Genomic DNA, 20,807 nt, shown 5'->3' on the forward strand with positions numbered 1-20,807 from the left:
GGTTGCTCCGGCAAGTTTTCTGTCCCTCCCGACTCCACCGGTGCTGAGCAGAGTCGATTCCGTTGACGTGGTCGCGAACGCGGGAACGATTCTCCTCGGTTCCGATCGCCTTCCATTCCCCGGAGAGTGTAAGGTAAGGGTTTCGTTTCTTCTGACGTTTGGTTGTGGTTGCAGCTAGACATTGGGCTGAGACAGATCCGATCCATGATTCTCCGTCCATTCTCCGCCGTGGGTGTCCTGCTCCGGTGCGATACATTCCCCCTTTGGTGTGACATCGATCGATTGAAGCAAGCCTTGGTTCTGTGCAGATTGGGATAAACTGTCCCTAATCCTTTCATTCCTTGCATCTGTTTCCTAATTGCTGAATTTCTTGCTATGAGTTTCATTAATCAAAACCCCCCCTGATTTGCTGTTGATTCCTCTGTTCAGTGGCATTAGTGGGCAGAGCATCGAATTCTAGGGTTATCTGTGTGCATATGTTGATGAAATCTGTGTGCATAGGTTGATGAAGTTTGTGTTGGAGTGTTTGTTTGAACTTGTGTGCTTTGATTGAGGATATTCATGTGCTGTGATTTCTGTAAATAGCCAATGAACATTGTGTTTGAATTTGAGTTTAATAAAGGGTTTGTTTATTGATAATGCATGTTGTATTAGTGTCTAATGTTTTTAATTATGTGTTGTATGCCTTGTAAAATGATTGTATAGGATGTTTGAGTTGTATAATTTCCTTGTGATTAGTGTACAGCTTGTATGAGTTAATTTGTAATGTGTATTAGAGTTTGTTTTGTTTTGTAATTATTTGTAAATCTATTGTGACTTAGGGAAGTATGGTTGTATGTGTATGGGATGTATAGTTCAGGTTGTATGATGATTTGTACTGATCAACTTATTCGTTGAGCATGTAATCAATTGTACAGTAAATTTGTGTAAAGGTTGCATGATGTGTATAATATGTATGCTATTGTTATTGTTTAGGTTTATTTTGTTCTTGTTGATTCAATTGTAGTGATATTATGTTAGGATTGTATCATATTGTTAGATTGTACATAAATTCTTCATTGTGTGTGGTTAGTGGGTATATGGTGTAATATTGTATGTTATGATTCATCTTGTATATTGACTCATGTTAATAAATGCAATTTATATAATAAACTATTAGATTCGTGATTTTTGTGTTGTAATATGATAAATAATTCTTTGATTTGTGTGCTCCTGTAAATATGATTGTATATTGGTTGTTGTTTGTTATTGTAAATCATAGGATTTAATTGGAATAATTGAAGTTGTAAATAGTTGGGATTGAATAAAGTCAATAACAAAACCCCGTACCAATGTCTATGATAGCTTCCATCATTGAGTCCAAGAGAGACGACCCGGACCTCTCTATATTACTTTAGCGATAATTAGGGGTTTGGTAAATAAATAAATAATTAATTTTGATGGGTGTGAGTGACAACAAATAAGGGAATAAAATATATAAATAAAATATCCCAAAACACACTTCACATCAAAATTTTGGCGCCGTTGTCGGGGATTTCATATGATGTTTGTTGTATATGACTGTATATTGGTGTTGTTTATTATTGCTGGTGATTGTATTCATGTTATTTGTTTCATTCCTTTATTTTTTTTATTGTACATATTCATTCATTTCAGTTTTATTTATTTATTGTTTCATTCTTTACTTTGTAGTTCTATTGTGAGGTGTATGACCAGGTCTTCAGGAGAGAAGTTACTTGAGCTAGATCCTGAGATTGATAGGACATTCCACGCTTTGCAACGGATTCAGAAGAAGTCAGCAGGTGTTCTGGACTGCAGCTCATCAGTTGAGGAAGTAGACATGGCAGATAAGAACAGAACTTTGAAGGAGCTTGCTGCACCTGACGTGACTTATCAATATTCTTGCATCAGTTATCCTATCGTGGAAGGTGATTTTGAACTAAAGTCTGGTATCATTCATTTACTCCCTAAGTTTCATGGATTGGCAGGAGAGGATCCTAACAGGTACTTGCACGAGTTCCATGTGGTTTGCTCCACCATGAAACCACATGGCATTTCAGAGGAAGATATAAAGCTGCGGGCATTTCCTTTTTCCTTATCAGGAGCAGCTAAGGATTGACTATATTCTCTTTTACCGGGTTGCATCACTTGCTGGCTCGATATGAAGAGGATGTTCTTAGAGAAATTCTTCCCAGCCTCCAGATCCACGACCATCAGAAAGAGTATTTGTGGGATCCAGCAGATCGTGGGAGAGACATTGTACGACTACTGGGAGAGGTTCAAAAGACTTTGTGCAAGCTGCCCGCAACATCAGATCAGTGACCAGCTGCTCGTTCAATACTTCTATGAGGCACTGCTTCCCATGGACAGGAGTATGATCGATGCAGCGAGTGGAGGAGCACTGGTGAACAAGACTCCGAGCCAAGCGAGAGAACTTATTGCAAATATGGCGGACAATTCACAGCAGTTCGGGAGTAGAGCTCTTGTGACTCAGGGCGTCAGTGAAGCTCAGTTGGCCATTACAGAGCAGCAGGGTTTAAAGAACACTATACAGGAGTTGACATCTCTGGTAAGGCAGATAACAATTAATCAGACAGTCCACCCTTCCACTATTCCTGCACCTGTTATGAAGGTTTGTGGTATCTGTTCGAGTCCAGAACATTTTACTGACATATGTTCATCTCTTCGTCAGGATGAAGTATATGCGGTGGCGAATCAGTTCCCTGCCCGTCCTCAGTACCAGCAGCAGTACAAGTATGATCCGCATTCAGCTACGTATAATCCGGGTTGGAGAGATCACCCGAATCTGAGGTATGGAAACTCTTTTCAGCAGCAGCAGTATCAGCCACCACCTGCATTCCAGAGGCCGATTGCGTATCACAACAATCAAGCTACTTCCAGCTCACCAACACAAACTTCAAAATCCTTCACAGTTGATTTCACAGCAGCACAACAAATTCACCAACACCAGCTCACCACCACAACAAATTCAAAATCCTTCAGGACCAAGAATTGAGGATCTTATGCAGCAGTTGATTTCACAGCAGCAACAACATCAGCAGAAGACAGATGCAGCTATCCAGAACTTAGAAAGACAGATCAGTCAGCTCGCATCCAGTGTGAATCAGCTGCAATCACAGGGGTCTAATCAATTACCTTCACAATCAATTCCTAACCCTAAGGGTAATGTCAGTGCACTTTGGGCACCATCTCAGGATAATCCATAGAAGGAAGTTGGGAGCAAGAAGCGAGCCTCGATCACGCCATCTACCCAAGTGGAAAGGGGAGTATTCGATCCACCTCACTTTATTTTTTGTATATATTCCATTACTTGCCTATTTTGGGAGTTTAAATTTGTTTGGTTTAGGATGTGTGAGTTGCTGTTGTTTTTAAGAATAATTTCCCCCTATGCATGACTTCATCCATCTTAGGATTTGTGATAATGTAGTTAAATGGGTTTATCGAATTTTTAGAGATTACAAAGCATGAAAGAGTTCTTGGATTACGTGAGGATACAACTTAGTGATGGATTTCCCTTTAATAAGTTGAGATGATGACCTACATCTACCTAGTGAGGACTGAGCCTGATTGATTTATTTGTTGTGTGACACTTGTGGTGAATGTTAAGCCAGAACTTGCTCTGATTCTGTTAAAATCACATTAACATGAGGTTGCATGAATTATGAAGGTTATTCCATTATTCCACATCCATTTTCTTTTCTTAGTTTAGGTAGCTCAATAAATTCTTCCATCATGTGTTCCATTTCTCCATACCATGTTTGCTTTTCTTTTCCATTGGAATTGGAGACATTAATGTTGAGATGAGTTTTGCCTGGGATGGATAAAAGTTGAAGTGTGGGGGTATGCTTAAATGTTTCACCATTGACAAACTAGTAGGTTCTAGTCTTATTGTTTTGCTTGTTTGTAGATTTTATTTGTTTTGTTTGGTGTAGTTTTAATTTTTGTTTGTTTGTCAAAAAAAATCTGTTGAAAAAAAAACACAACAGATTGAAAAAAAATCTGAAAGCTTCTGTTTCTTTTTTTTTTTGACAAACAAACAAAAATTAAAACTACACCAAACAAAACAAATAAAATCTACAAACAAGCAAAACAATAAGACTAGAACCTACTAGTTTGTCAATGGTGAAACATTTAAGCATACCCCCACACTTCAACTTTTGTCTGTCTCAGGCAAAACTCATCTCAACATTAATGTCTCCAATTCCAATGGAAAAGAAAAGCAAACATGGTATGGAGAAATGGAACACATGATGGAAGAATTTATTGAGCTACCTAAACTAAGAAAAGAAAATGGATGTGGAATAATGGAATAACCTTCATAATTCATGCAACCTCATGTTAATGTGATTTTAACAGAATCAGAGCAAGTTCTGGCTTAACATTCACCACAAGTGTCACACAACAAATAAATCAATCAGGCTCAGTCCTCACTAGGTAGATGTAGGTCATCATCTCAACTTATTAAAGGGAAATCCATCACTAAGTTGTATCCTCACGCAATCCAAGAACTCTTTCATGCTTTGTAATCTCTAAAAATTCGATAAACCCATTTAACTACATTATCACAAATCCTAAGATGGATGAAGTCATGCATAGGGGGAAATTATTCTTAAAAACAACAGCAACTCACACATCCTAAACCAAACAAATTTAAACTCCCAAAATAGGCAAGTAATGGAATATATACAAAAAAAAAAGTGAGGTGGATTAAATACTCCCCTTTCCACTTGGGTAGATGGCGTGATCGAGGCTCGCTTCTTGCTCCCAACTTCCTTCTATGGATTATCCTGAGATGGTGCCCAAACTGCACTGACATTACCCTTAGGGTTAGGAATTGATTGTGAAGGTAATTGATTAGACCCCTGTGATTGCAGCTGATTCACACTGGATGCGAGCTGACTGATCTGTCTTTCTAAGTTCTGGATAACTGCATCTGTCTTCTGCTGATGTTGTTGCTGCTGTGAAATCAACTGCTGCATAAGATCCTCAATTCTTGGTCCTGAAGGATTTTGAATTTGTTGTGGTGGTGAGCTGGTGTTGGTGAATTTGTTGTGCTGCTGTGAAATCAACTGTGAAGGATTTTGAAGTTTGTGTTGGTGAGCTGGAAGTAGCTTGATTGTTGTGATACGCAATCGGCCTCTGGAATGCAGGTGGTGGCTGATACTGCTGCTGCTGAAAAGAGTTTCCATACCTCAGATTCGGGTGATCTCTCCAACCCGGATTATACGTAGCTGAATGCGGATCATACTTGTACTGCTGCTGGTACTGAGGACGGGCAGGGAACTGATTCGCCACCGCATATACTTCATCCTGACGAAGAGATGAACATATGTCAGTAAAATGTTCTGGACTCGAACAGATACCACAAACCTTCATAACAGGTGCAGGAATAGTGGAAGGGTGGACTGTCTGATTAATTGTTCATCTGCCTTACCAGAGATGTCAACTCCTGTATAGTGTTCTTTAAACCCTGCTGCTCTGTAATGGCCAACTGAGCTTCACTGACGCCCTGAGTCACAAGAGCTCTACTCCCGAACTGCTGTGAATTGTCCGCCATATTTGCAATAAGTTCTCTCGCTTGGCTCGGAGTCTTGTTCACCAATGCTCCTCCACTCGCTGCATCGATCATACTCCTGTCCATGGGAAGCAGTCTCTCATAGAAGTATTGAACGAGCAGCTGGTCACTGATCTGATGTTGCGGGCAGCTTGCACAAAGTCTTTTGAACCTCTCCCAGTAGTCGTACAATGTCTCTCCCACGATCTGCTGGATCCCACAAATACTCTTTCTGATGGTCGTGGTTCTGGAGGCTGGGAAGAATTTCTCTAAGAACATCCTCTTCATATCGAGCCAGCAAGTGATGTAACCCGGTAAAAGAGAATATAGTCAATCCTTAGCTGCTCCTGATAAGGAAAAAGGAAATGCCCGCAGCTTTATATCTTCCTCTGAAATGCCATGTGGTTTCATGGTGGAGCAAACCACATGGAACTCGTGCAAGTGTCTGTTAGGATCCTCTCCTGCCAATCCATGAAACTTAGGGAGTAAATGAATGATACCAGACTTTAGTTCAAAATCACCTTCCACGATAGGATAACTGATGCAAGAATATTGATAAGTCACGTCAGGTGCAGCAAGCTCCTTCAAAGTTCTGTTCTTATCTGCCATGTCTACTTCCTCAACTGATGAGCTGCAGTCCAGAACACCTGCTGACTTCTTCTGAATCCGTTGCAAAGCGTGGAATGTCCTATCAATCTCAGGATTTAGCTCAAGTAACTTCTCTCCTGAAGACCTGGTCATACACCTCACAATAGAACTACAAAGTAAAGAATGAAACAATAAATAAATAAAACTGAAATGAATGAATATGTACAATAAAGAAATGAATAAAGGAAGAAAATGAAACAAATAACATGAATACAATCACCAGCAATAATAAACAACACCAATATACAGTCATATACAACAAACATCATATGAAATCCCCGACAACGGCGCCAAAATTTTGATGTGAAGTGTGTTTTGGGATATTTTATTATATATTTTCCCTTATTTGTTGTCACTCACACCCATCAAAATTAATTATTTATTTATTTACCAAACCCCTAATTATCGCTAAAGTAATATAGAGAGGTCCGGGTCGTCTCTCTTGGACTCAATGATGGAAGCTATCATAGACATTGGTACGGGGTTTTGTTATTGACTTTATTCAATCCCAACTATTTACAACTTCAATTATTCCAATTAAATCCTATGATTTACAATAACAAACAACAACCAATATACAATCATATTTACAGGAGCACACAAATCAAAGAATTATTTATCATATTACAACAACACAAAAATCACGAATCTAATAGTTTATTATATAAATTGCATTTATTAACATGAGTCAATATACAAGATGAATCATAACATACAATATTACACCACATACCCACTAACCACACACAATGAAGAATCTATGTACAATCTAACAATATGATACAATCCTAACATAATATCACTACAATTGAATCAACAAGAACAAAATAAACCTAAACAATAACAATAGCATACATATTATACACATCATGCAACCTTTACACAAATTTACTGTACAATTGATTACATGCTCAACGAATCAGTTGATCAGTACAAATCATCATACAACCTGAACTATACATCCCATACACATACAACCATACTTCCCTAAGTCACAATAGATTTACAAATAATTACAAAACAAAACAAACTCTAATACACATTACAAATTAACTCATACAAGTTGTACACTAATCACAAGGAAATTATACAACTCAAACATCCTATACAATCATTTTACAAGGCATACAACACAATTAAAAACATTAGACACTAATACAACATATGCATTATCAATAAACAAACCCTTTATTAAACTCAAATTCAAACACAATGTTCATTGGCTATTTACAGAAATCACAGCACATGAATATCCTCAATCAAAGCACACAAGTTCAAACAAACACTGCAACACAAACTTCATCAACCTATGCACACAGATTTCATCAACATATGCACTAGATAACCCTAGAATTTGATGCTCTACCCACAAATGCCACTGAACAGAGGGATCAACAGCAAATCAGGGGGGGTTTGATTAATGAAAGTCATAGCAAGAAATTCAACAATTAGGAAACAGATGCAAGGAATGAAAGGATTAGGGACAGTTTATCCCAATCTGCACAGAACCAAGGCTTGTTTCAATCGATCGATGTCACACCAAAGGGGGAATGTATCGCACCGGAGCAGGACACCCATGGCGGAGAATGGACAAAGAATCGTGGATCGGGATTTGTCTCAGCCCAATGTCTAGCTGCAACCACAACCAAACATCAGAAGAAACGAAACCCTTACCTTACACTCTCCGGGGAATGGAAGGCGATCGGAACCCAGGAGAATCGTTCCTGCGTTCGCGACCAGTGTTTTAAAAGGTGAAGGCGTTGGGCGAGGCATTTACCATCCGCCCACACGGGGCGAAAGCCCCGAGGCATCGGGCGTAAGCCCCATAAATTTTTAATTTTTAAATATATAAAAATATGATATATATTATAAAAAATACTTTAAAAATATAAATAGATATAATAAAATTAGATAAAATCAAGCAAAACTATATAGATACAAAACTATCGTTATACAATTCCAAATAATAATTTAAGAAGCATACTTTTTCAAGATTAGTCACTTGAAAAAGCAAATAATCAATATTATAAAAAGTTAAATCTTAAAAACAAGCTAGTTAGAACTCAGAAGTTACTACATTATCAAACATAAATTACAAACACAAACTTCAAAGGTTAACTATTTTAATAAACACATATCAAAATAAAGTACCAAATTATAAACCAAATTATTGAAATATCTAACAAGGAATAGCACCAATAATTAGTAAGAAACTGACAAGACAAATATAATGATTCTATTCATCAAAATCAACATCATCCATATCATCATCTTCATCTAGTGTATTTATTCCTCTAATAGTTGACTGTGATTCCAGAATTTCTATCACATCTTCATTTTCTTCAAAAGTATCCAAGGTGGCAATTTGTTTTCCTTTACCTTTGCTCTTGCCTAACCACATAATAAAATTTAAATAAATTCATATCAAATTGACTTAGTGTCTCAATATAATATATAGAAAATTAGTAATGAATTTGGATATTAAGAAGTTAAAAACTTACTTGATGAAGTTAAACTTTCATCGTGATTTCTTTTTCTGTTCTGTGGCACCAACTGAGATGAAGCATTGTTAGATTTATCAATTGGGGATGTTTTCTCATAAATCTCAGTAATTGGCAAAGTCCTGACAGCATCAACTCTAAATAAATCATCATCATCAAGCCAATCAGCTTCTTCTGGAAATATAGGATCTTCTTTTTCAGTTATCCATTCATCATCTGAATCAACTTCATCAATCAAAATTGGATTAAAATTTTGCTTCCTCTTTATACTCCTCTCCCTTAAGCGAGTATTGTACATGACATACACCAAAGCATTCAACTTCTTATGCTCAAGTCTATTTCGCTTCTTAGTATGAATCTAGAAGATAATAATATACGAAAAAAGGATTGAAAATTATAGTGTAGAAAGCATAATCATATAAAAACATACAAATAACAAGAATGAAAATTAATATTACCGATTGGAAAGTGCTCCAATTTCTTTCACAACCTGAGGAACTACAAGTCAAACTAAGAACACGAATGGCAAATTTTGTTAATTCTGGAATCTTGCCACCAAAACGAATCCACCAATCAGCTACCAAATAGAAAATAAAATTAATAAAAAGCTAAAAGTAACAGTTGAATATGATCAAACAGACATATTGAAAAATTCATACAAACCTGGAGCTCGTAATTTTTTATAGTCAACTGCAACCCGAGAACCAAAATCTCCTCTAGAAAAATCATATTGATTAAGTTGAATATCAGCTTTAAGCCGATCATTGTAATCAAGCAGTCTATCCAAGCATTCATGCAAACCTTGTTTTATATAATCAAGATCAGAAAAATCATCTTGAAAACGCAACTGAGGGTTCAAATAATAGCCTGCAGCATGTAATGGCTGATGAAGTTGTGGGGTCCATCTTGCCTCAATTTTATTCAAAATAGGCTCATATTTTTGCTTGTTCATGCCACAATTCAAAGCAATTTGTTCCTTGGCAGATTTCATCAAATGATATATAAAACTCATAGCATGCTTTTCTTCTGAATCAACTTCTCTCAAAACATACACTAATGGAACAACACTTCGTATGCAATAAGTTAGTTGAGGCCAAAATTGTGGATCAAATAAAACTGTGGCTTTGGCTTTCATACCTTCAACATGTTTTGCCCAAGAACAAGAATTCCAAGCCTCTGAAGTGAACATAGACTGAAGTGCTTGTTTTTGAGCATAATTACTCTGAAAGGTAAGATAAGCAGTGGCAAACCGTGTTACTGCAGGCCGTAGAAGTTCATGATCCTTTGTAAAAGATCTCATCAAACTCCAAATCAAAGTATGCTCATATATGAATTTGACCACTTGTTTAGCTTTTCCAAGTGTAGTTTCATGAACTTTTAATTTGCCTATGTCTTCTAGCATGAGATCAATGCAATGTGCAGCATAAGGAGTCCAATACAAATACTTCCGCTTTTCCATCAATCTTTTTCCAGCATTAACAAAATTTGAACCATTATCTGTTATAACTTGCACAACATTTTCCTCTCCAATTTCTTCTACTACATTATCAAGATAAGTAAACAAAAGTTCCCCATTTTTTATAGAATCAGAGGTATCAATTGACTTTAAAAAATATGTACCAGCTAGGCTATTTACTAAGAAATTTATCAAACATCTACTTTTTCCATCAGTCCAACTATCAAACATTATAGAACAACCATATTGTATCCATGCCTTTTTATGGTCTTCCATCATTTTATTGATATTTTGAACCTCATCTTTAAGTATCCAAGTTCTCAATTCATGCATAGTAGGAGGTGCAAAACCAGGCCCATACTTTCCAATTCCCTCACACATAGGTAAGAAATAAGGATCATTTATAACATTAAAAACAAGGCCGCTAGAGAAAAAAAATCGCCCTATCAATTTGCAAACTTCCTTTCTTTCTTCTTTTTTCCACTTAGAATTCAAAGTAGTTTGCCTAGCTTAAATTGTTGTAAAATTATCCATAGGATCCCTCACCCTTGATTGTGATGGTGTACAACCCATTCTCTCTACTTGAGAAATAACTCTAGTGTCCCCTTCAGCAGCCAAACGAATCTCATTCAAGGCAATATTTCGTTGAGTTTTTACATATTTTATCTCACTAAAGCTTTCTTGCATTCCTCATATGCTTCTGGTGGAACAGAAGGACAAGGTTTCATACCTTGATGAGTTTTAGCCAAATGGTGTTTAAGCCTATTAATAGTCCCGGTACATCTTTGGTTACAGTAGCGACATCTGAAGTGTTTCTCATTAGCCTCTATTTGAGCATGCTTCCAAGCAAAATCTTTTCTACTAGCACTTTCAGAGTTAATATCTTCATCAGAAACCATCCTGTCAAACACATAATAGTTGCGCTTTTAGTACTTTTAGGACATAACAAAGCTAATATCTTTTACTTTAAAGTAACGAATGAACTATATATTTGGTTCCCTCTTTATGGTTTTTTTACCATATATATTTTTCAACGATATTTTCTTTAAATTTTACTAGACTAGATACATGTACGAAGCTCATGTTCTTGCTTGGCTGAAGACCATGTTGTATATATGCTTTGCATGTTTCTGCAATTTGATTGGAGAACACAATTTAATTGTCTTGACTCTTGTGATCTTTTCCTTTGCTTTTCTCACACTCTTGTTAGATATGTATGTCTAAGTCAAAGTAATTATAAAATAACTCTACGTTCCTTTTCTTTTTTAAAAAAAAAATGGTCAATTCTTCCATGAGCAGCCAAATTTTAAGACATATTCTGCCCCTAATAAAATTCTGTTTTCAAGCTCAAGAATCATGCAGCATACCTTTCCCAAAAAATGCAAAAAAAATGAGAGAAAAAGAAAACGAAAAAATGGAAGAAAAAAAGGAGAAAGTTACCTGATTGATCTTCGAATCTGGATGGAATTCGTGAATTGAGAAGAGCAAATCACTTGTGATTTGTAAGCTTGTTGAAGGCAGAGAAATGGAGATTTGAAATTGTTGATGGTGGTGAAGGAAGAAATTGGTGATTTATAGACAGGATTAGGGTTTTACCTTTTTAGAATTAGGGATTTAAAGGAAATGACATTTTGCAGAAAGATCCTCTTTATTTAAAGTAACTAATGAACTATATATTTGGTTCCCTCTTTATGATTTTTTCACCATATATATTTTTCGACAATATTTTCTTTAAATTTTACTAGACTAGATACATGTGCGAAACTCATTTTCTTGTTTGGCTGAAGACCATGTTGTATATATGCTTTGCATGTTTCTGCAATTTGATTGGAGAACACAATTTAGTTGTCTTGACTTTTGTGATCTTTTCCTTTGTTTTTCTCACACTCTTGTTAGATATGTATGTCTAAGTCAAAGTAATTATAAAAATAACTCTTCGTTCCTTTTCTTTTTTAAAAAAAAAAAATGGTCAATTCTTCCATGAGCAACCAAATTTTAAGACATATTCTGCCCCTAATAAAATTCTGTTTTCAAGCTCAAGAATCATGCAACATACCTTTCCCAAAAAATGCAAAAAAAAATGAGAGAAAAAGAAAACGAAAAAATGGAAGAAAAAAAGGAGAAAGTTACCTGATTGATCTTCGGATCTGGATGGAATTCGTGAATTGAGAAGAGCAAATCACTTGTGATTTGTGAGCTTGTTGAAGGCAGAGAAATGGAGATTTGAAATTGTTGATGGTGGTGAAGGAAGAAATTGGTGATTTATAGACAGGATTAGGGTTTTACCTTTTTAGAATTAGGGATTTAAAGGAAATGACATTTTGCAAAAAGATCCTCTTTATTTAAAGTAACGAATGAACTATATATTTGGTTCCCTCTTTATGGTTTTTTCACCATATATATTTTTCGACGATATTTTCTTTAAATTTTACTAGACTAGATACATGTGCGGAGCTCATGTTCTTGCTTGGCTGAAGACCATGTTGTATATATGCTTTGCATGTTTCTGCAATTTGATTGGAGAACACAATTTAGTTGTCTTGACTCTTGTGATCTTTTCCTTTGCTTTTCTCACACTCTTTTTAGATATGTATGTCTAAGTCAAAGTAATTATAAAAATAACTCTACGTTCCTTTTCTTTCTTTTTTTTTTAAAAAATGGTCAATTCTTCCATGAGCAGCCAAATTTTAAGACATATTCTGCCCCTAATAAAATTCTGTTTTCAAGCTCAAGAATCATGCAACATACCTTTCCCAAAAAATGCAAAAAAATGAGAGAAAAAGAAAACGAAAAAATGGAAGAAAAAAAGGAGAAAGTTACCTGATTGATCTTCGGATTTGGATGGAATTCGTGAATTGAGAAGAGCAAATCACTTGTGATTTGTGAGCTTGTTAAAGGCAGAGAAATGGAGATTTGAAATTGTTGATGGTGGTGAAGGAAGAAATTGGTGTGATTTATAGACAGGATTAGGGTTTTACCTTTTTAGAATTAGGGATTTAAAGGAAATGACATTTTGCAGAAAGATACTCTTTATTGTTTGATAAGTCTAAGGCTCTAAGCTATTAAATTTCTATTTTTTTTAAGATAATTTATGGGACTTATGCCTTTAACGCCTCGGAACTAAGGCTCGCCCTAACGCCCAGGCGAATGCCTTGAAGTTCTGGGCGTACGCCTCACAACACTTACACCTTATTCCATCGCCCAAGGACAATATTGGAACGCCTCACCCCGGGGCGAGCCTCGGGGCACGCCTCCGGAATGCCTTTTAAAACACTGTTCGCTACCACGTCAACGGAATCGACTCTGCTCAGCACCGGTGGAGTCGGGAGGGACAGAAAACTTGTCGGAGCAACCACTCACGGCTTGCTATCTGTTGTGCCGGAGAGCCGTCGGCAGCCAGTCGCGGGAGCTGACCACTCTCAGCAACGTTCCGCGACCGAGGGGGAAACGAAGAGCTGCCGTTTCTGCAACCACGTCGGCGGAGGCTCCTTCGGACTCTTCAGCGTTCGTCGATTGTTGCCGCCGTCGTTAACTGTGTTGATCGGGGGGGGGAAGTGAAGCCGCGACGGGAGCTCGGTAGGGAGAAAGGCGTCGCGCGAGAAGGGAAAGCGAAGAAACCCTAGAGAACCGAACTCCCCTTTTTCGCGATGAACCGGTGCCCCTTTTAATTCCAAGCTTGAACCGGCGGTTTATTTCCAATTGAAGTCCCGATTCGAGCCCAAATTGAACTTAGCTGAACCCCTTTGAACCAAATTGGGCATTTGGCACCGGATTGAGCCAAATTAACTTCGATTTGAATCAGACTCGAACCAAAATTTATCTTCTTCCAAATTGGATTTATTTGTAGCTTCATCCTAATTTCCTGCAAAACATTAAATTCAAATAATTAATACATGTAAATTACTCAATTAATGAAACAATATAGAATGAGGATAAGAAATAAGCTCAAAAACCCAATTATGATATGAAATGCGATCGATATAGTCCCGAATAATCCCTAATTGACCTTGTCAAATAGCAATATATCAGTAAGCCATTGAAACACATTCTCGATGATGCTTCTTCAATCTATGGAAGCCCTTTCCATTGGACTTGGTACTAGTGGGTGCTTCCATTTGGAGATATCACCGTCTTGGAGTTCCCAACCCACTTAATCTGACGTGAAGGTTGTGTTATGGATGGGGGCAAAGGAGTTGACACTATTGGCATATGACCTGTATGGAAATCAATAAACAGAGAAAAACTCTAATGTTCCCTAATATGATATAAGTTCCCAACATTGAAAATTGAACTGAAGTTTAAGTTAGTAGGCAAGTTAACAACATATGCATTATACTTAGATTGTCTCACGATTTAGAATAAACTAGAAGAGTGAGTATAAATCTTTTCAAAGGTGTTTTTAGGATAATATTTAGGGTGAATGTGGGCAAACATATAGTCCCCTACATTATAGTCCTTAAATTTATGATGAGGATTAGCTTGAATTTTATATGCCTTATTTCTCAGTGTGATTTTCCTCCTGACATCGGTGCCAATCTTAGAATAGAACTCTTAATTGATCCAATTGAATGGGAGGTGGTAGGTAAGGAGATAAGGTTAATAGGTTGATGAGCTTTCGACTCATACACGATTTCGAATAGGCTATGACCTGTAGATTGGTTTATCAAATTATGTAAGTAATTTTAATAAGTGGCAAAATTGAATCTCAAATATTTGATTTTCATCCACTAAACATCTTAGTAAGTTTTCTAGACTGGTTGACAAGCTTTGTCCATTAGTCTGTGGATGGACATCAGATGATAACTTAATCTAGGTCCCACATAACTTCCCAGTGCTGAGGAAGGTTTGAGCAGTAGATGCCTGCAGCGATCTGGTCAGGTGGAGGTAGCGTTGGGTAGAGAATCAGTACTAGGCAGAGATGTGTGACGTCGAGGAAGCACTGGATGTAACCAGCATCGGGGGAGATTTCCGAGGAGGCAGATGGTGTTGACACATAAAAGGGAAATCTGCTGCAGCAGGTTCCTTGGCACAGTGAAGAACATGAGGATTTTTAGAGCTTATGCGCGATGAAAAGAAGATGCAAATGGAGGCATGAGTGGAGTTGTGGTAGAGAGGAATAATGAAGATGGCAGACAAGTGGGTTGGGGAAGTGAGTGACAAGGATGGAGAGGGGGCGAAGGAGATATTGAATTGAACCAAGATTCAACTTTGATACCATTTGATCTAGCACAATAGACGAACGATGAACAAACCTAACACAGGAACTCTCACACAAAGAAATGAACTTGATTATCATTATCTGAAAGATCCTAAATTGCAGGATTCTAAACCTCTTTTATAAATCCAACTCTAAAACAGACAATAAAATAAATAATCTAAATTAGGAAACCACGTTATCCTCTAATTGGGATTAGAATTATCCTCATTATTACCAAAAGAAAAAATGTGACAATTCCTAAACAACCAAATGTTCGTTAATTTAAAAGATGTGCCAAGCTTGCATTATTCTCCAAGACATTTCTTTTTCTGCATTATTAGTTCCTTTTTATGTATTACCAGTGTCGGCACAATATCAATATTGGTAGATATTTGATACGATATGTTTCCTCCATGTTCACTGATATTGATCGACACTTGAAACTATGCCTGGAGCACCTCTTTGTCATTGAAATGGGTGCCTATTAAAACTAGTTATGATCCTTCAATTACACCCACAATACCTCAAATAGGGATTGGAACTGAGAAACATAGACTTGTAAGCGGAGGTAGATGTTGTGGCTGAAACTGGGTCCTAAGTCCCTTGATTATGGCCCTCAAAGTCTGCCTGATAGCCTCAAACCCTTGTCATGTTTGGCACAATAGCTTCCAGGGGTTAAAAACTTCTAGTAGAAATTTCCACAGCTCTGTCGAATTCATTGTAAGGCCAAATGGCATTAAATTCTTCAATCTACAAGATAAGGGTAATGCCTTAACCTTGGTGACACCTATAATAGAACAGAAGAAGGCCCTAGAAATGAGGAAGGCTCTGGTTTTGGGTTTCAAAGCTGGACAAGTTCTCTGAGGGTGTTGGATATTAGACATACTGCAAACAATTTACCATTGGTTGAGCAAGTCTAACTGGAAGGATAGCGCTGCCCATCTCAGTTTCTGTTTGTTTTTTAAATAATATTTGAGTCCATGAAATAATCTGTGTTTGTACTTTTAGAATCATGCAAACATTAATCCTTAACTAGATGTGAGTGTAATCTGTCTTCTAAATTCAGCTTGTCTGAGAACCTTTTGTTAATGTTGTCTATGTATAGGCGATATAGTGAAATACCTGTTCCAGCAGTATGGTCAAGGAAGGAAACCCACGTTTGGGCTCCTTGAGAGGTAACGCTCTGCACTTTTTATGTTATTCATTTAGATAGTAGCATTTTTTATTTTACATCTGCATGCCCATGTTGAGAAAGTTATGTTATTCATCTAGATGGTAACATTTTGTATTTTATATCTGCATGCCCATGTTGAGAAAGTTGGAAGACATGACACTACAAAAAAATACTGATTTTGGGATGAATTTTATGATGAATTTTAAAAAAAAATTCGTCGTAAAATATTCTGCGACAAATTATTTTTCGTTGCTATAAAGTCGTCGCCAAGCTTGGCGACAAAATTTCTCATTTCGTTGCAATATTTGCGACGAAAACTAAAATTCGTCCCCAAATTCGTCGTAGATTTGCGACAAAAATCGAATTCGTCGCAAATCTACGACGAATCATTTTCATCGCCGATTTGCGATGAATTCGATTTTGTCGCAAATCTGCGACGAATTATTTTTGTCACAGATTTGCTGACGAATTCGATTTTCGTCGCAAATCTACGACGAATTTGGGGATGAATTTTGGGACGAAATCATTTTCGTCGCAGAATTCGTCGTAGATTTGTGACGAATCCAATTTTCGTCGCAAATCTACGACGAATTTGGGGACGAAATTTGGTGACGAAATAATTTTCGTCGCAAAATCAAAATTTTTTTTCCTACCCCTTTATTTGTTGATTATCTCATAGATACAATACACGATCCAATCGGATCGAATCAAATTTTACAAATAACCTGTACACATATTAATATCAATCCACATCCACATACACATATCAATTCACACAAATTGAAATCACAAACATCCACATCCATATATATCGTCAATCCACACTCTACAAATTAATATACATATCAATCCACATCCACATCATATATCAATTTACACAAATTGAAATCACAAACATCCATATCCATATATATCAATCCACACTCTACAAATATACATATCAATCCATATCATGATCAAAAACATTAATATCACTCCAGAACAACATCAATATCAACATAATGAAATCCAAACCAGTACATCCAGTTATATAAATCCATATACAATATATGTAATGTCAAGAGGGATAATCAGGACCAAGAAAAGATGCAATAGAATCATCATGCTCGTTTCTTCAATGGTACCATAGGATGCTTTAACCAGAGTCATTATCCTTCTGACTAATGAAATCATTAGACATATCATTATCCTTCTTCAACCCACGTATCATGGCATAAGTATATCTACTGCTAGTTGTTGCCTTTAAGATGCTAGTCAATGAAACAGGTAGCATTTTGTTCTGGATTAGAGTAATAGGAACTCCTCTAGTGTCGGAGGATGAAGGTAAAGGCACAAAAGTTTCAATTAAAGCTCTTGTCTGAGAATGGTCAAGCTCAAACCAGAAGTGTTGAGGTGTATAGTAGTTATCCTTGATAATCCCCTTGAATTGGTTCTCTGTGAGGGGTGCACATTATACCTTGAAGTGCACTGAGACCTTCATAAACAAAACATACACCAGACAAAGTGAGTATAAAAAGGCTAAAACAATTTTGATGCAACCAAAATATAATCTTTTGACATGTGAAAGGAAGTAGCTTTAGAGAGATATCTGTGCTGGAAATTGTGTTCTTTCATCACCATCAGTCCATGCATATGAGTTGATGTTTATCTAGCCACGGCTTGTGGCCTCAAAGATGCCATGTAGTGGAGTTAAGGGAAGGATAGTAATGGTCATTGCCCCGGCAGGCCATTACTTGATCTATTTAACTACAGTGATAGGAAATTACATGACATTTTTTTTTACAAAAATAAAAGATGTCATGTAATTCCGATCACTGTAGTTAAATAGAAAAGGTGGTAATCATTCTTCAATATTTTTGACATAGTTGAAGTGAGGTGAAGGTAAACCAGCCAAAGACCAAAATTGCAAAGACTTTTAAGGAAAACCATCAAATTTATATACAGCAATGCCAACCATCAAATTTATATACAACAGTTATATAAATCTTTCTGAAAGATGAAACCATGGACACTATGGCAACCTTGTATCACCAACCTATATTCCTCATGAATGCTTCTTACCATTTCTTTTGTAATTTCCAATACATTCAAATTAAACTAAGAATAGCCAACACCATAATTAATGTGGGAAAAAAGATCCCAACAGCTAGCTACCTATGATTCATCAGCAAGATCAAAAACAGCTAATCAGCAACCTATTCAGGATAACTTAAGTTGGACTTTGTTCACCAATAATTATCTTTGCACTACTAGAGCTAAGACATTTTGTGTCAACAAACAATATCGATGGATGAAAGTAAATTTAAGAAGAAAATGTAGTATTGATCATCCTTAATAGCAAAATCCTAGATAGTGCATTACTTTCTTCCTTCCCTCATTTTGAGGGTATATAAGTCACGTTTGTACAAGACAGAATCCCAATTGATAAATGGCAGCATAAATTGGCATTGCCTATGTGGATTCAAATGAATTTTTTCCTTTCGAATTCAGCCCTTTTTTTCAAGAAGAATGACTTTAATAGCAGGAAGTTAAAAGCCTAGTAGCACAAGGTCATAGCATCCCCTATCAAACCAATTTCTTCATTAATCTATAATGACAGTTACAATGAAACTAGCTAACAATTACCTCATTTCCCCTATCTTCTTCAAAGATTAAGTTTGTTAATCTAGGATGTGTTTACTCTAGGAGCACCTACGCCTTCTTAAAGTTGGTATTGTTTCAATAAACAACTATCCACATTGTGTTTTACAATAATTTCTTACGCTACACTATCTATTAGATTATATATGTATAAGCGTCTATTAAACTTGTGAAATATAACCTTACTATTAAGGTAGAATAAAAAGTTGATGATACTCATTTACGTTGGTAATGACTAACTATCATATATCAATGTATCCCATATAGTCTTCACTACTTCTTGCATGAAAGAATCTATATCTTGATCACTTGTAGTTGTTGTTAGTATAGATCCAAACTAGCAAATTCATACAAAACAAATTGGAGGTAGGATACTGTGGATGAACTTTTGGATATTGAATACCATGCTATATCAATAAAGTGGAAAACTTAGACATGCTCTGACTGATGGATTTCTTCTCCATCATGCAAGTATCATTTATTCTGGTTTGCTTGCTACCGTATTCTGGAAATCCAGGTTAATGTCAGCAAATCTATTGGATATTTTAATCTTATGGAATGAAAGAATCAACCAAATTCACAAAATTGTCAGCAAATCTATTGGCCATTCCAGCGCCGCCCAGCACCAGGGAGCGCCAACCAGGGCTAGGCATCGCCGCCCGACACCGCCCAGTGCCAGGGAGCGCCAGCCCGCCAGTGCTCGCCCGCCGCCAGGGCGATGCCGCCCGCCGTCGTCCAGGGCCAGGTCCGATGTCGAAAACCAATATGGCAACGAAGAAGAAAGGAGGAAGAAGGAAGGAGGAAGCTTACCACGTGAGGAGGAAAGATTTTGGAGAGAAATCAGCAAGATCGGACGAGAGGCGAGCGAGAGAGGGCGAGCTGCGGCGCAAGGGAAAAGAGAAAGTCGCGTTCGTGTGAAGGGAAAAAGTCGGATCTAGGGTTTAATAAGTTTTTGGCGACGAAAAATATTCGTCGCCAAATTCGTCGCCAATTCGACGACGAATTTATCGTTCGTCGCCGAATTGGCGACGAAAACTCTATTCGTCGCCGAATTGGCGACGAACAGCGAGTTTCGTCGCCAATTTGGCGATGAATTCTCCGTTCGTCGCCAATTTGGCGACGAATAGAGTTTTCATCGCCAATTTTGGCGACGAAACTCGCTGTTCGTCGCCAATTTGGCGACGAATAGAGTTTTCGTCGCCAATTTTTCATCACCAAAATTGGCAACGAACACGATATTCGTTGCCAATTTCGATGATGAATTCTTCGTTCGTCGCGTTCGTCGCCTTTTTTGACGAGATTCTACACAGTGGTGTATTTTTGGTGACGAAAAAATAATTCGTCGCCAAATTGCGACGAATAATTTATTCGTTGCAAATTTGTGACGAATTTAGCGACGAACTGTTGGATTGCGACGAATTTATTTTGTTGCTAAATTGACAACTAATATTGTTTTGTCGCAAATTTTGTTGCGGATTTGCGACAAAAATTGGATTCGTCCCAAAATTCGTTGTCAATTGGCGACGAAAATAATTCGTCTCAAAAATTCCTCGCTAATCTACTATTTTTTTGTAGTGGGATTTATGTTCTCATGATTTATGATTCCAAGGATAAGT

At 37.1% G+C, this 20,807-nt stretch overlaps 2 protein-coding genes and 2 pseudogenes across 2 annotated transcripts in view; 2 read left to right on the top strand and 2 right to left on the bottom strand.

The window, feature by feature from the left end:
* LOC141836301 (uncharacterized) overlaps positions 1-20,807 on the top strand; it is a 53,693-nt gene that overhangs the window by 25,920 nt on the left and 6,966 nt on the right. The window contains exon 7 of the mRNA XM_074723761.1: positions 16,483-16,552. Within this exon, the coding sequence (XP_074579862.1) occupies positions 16,483-16,552 (70 nt within the window). The remainder of the gene's footprint in view (positions 1-16,482; positions 16,553-20,807) is intronic.
* On the top strand, positions 1,709-3,016 carry LOC141835766 (uncharacterized; annotated as a pseudogene).
* LOC141835992 (uncharacterized) lies at positions 5,008-6,328 on the bottom strand (annotated as a pseudogene).
* On the bottom strand, positions 7,758-10,561 carry LOC141835993 (uncharacterized). Its single transcript, XM_074723410.1, has 5 exons — positions 9,388-10,561; positions 9,183-9,301; positions 8,725-9,082; positions 8,553-8,614; positions 7,758-7,856 (listed from the first exon to the last, which is right to left on the bottom strand). Exons 1-5 carry the CDS (start codon positions 10,559-10,561, stop codon positions 7,758-7,760), a joined length of 1,812 nt encoding a protein of 603 aa, XP_074579511.1.

The sequence above is a fragment of the Curcuma longa genome, chromosome 10 (assembly GCF_044706935.1).
Source record: "Curcuma longa cultivar G26 ecotype Majalengka, Jawa Barat chromosome 10, ITB_CL_G26_1.1, whole genome shotgun sequence".
Classification (NCBI taxonomy): Eukaryota; Viridiplantae; Streptophyta; class Magnoliopsida; order Zingiberales; family Zingiberaceae; genus Curcuma; species Curcuma longa.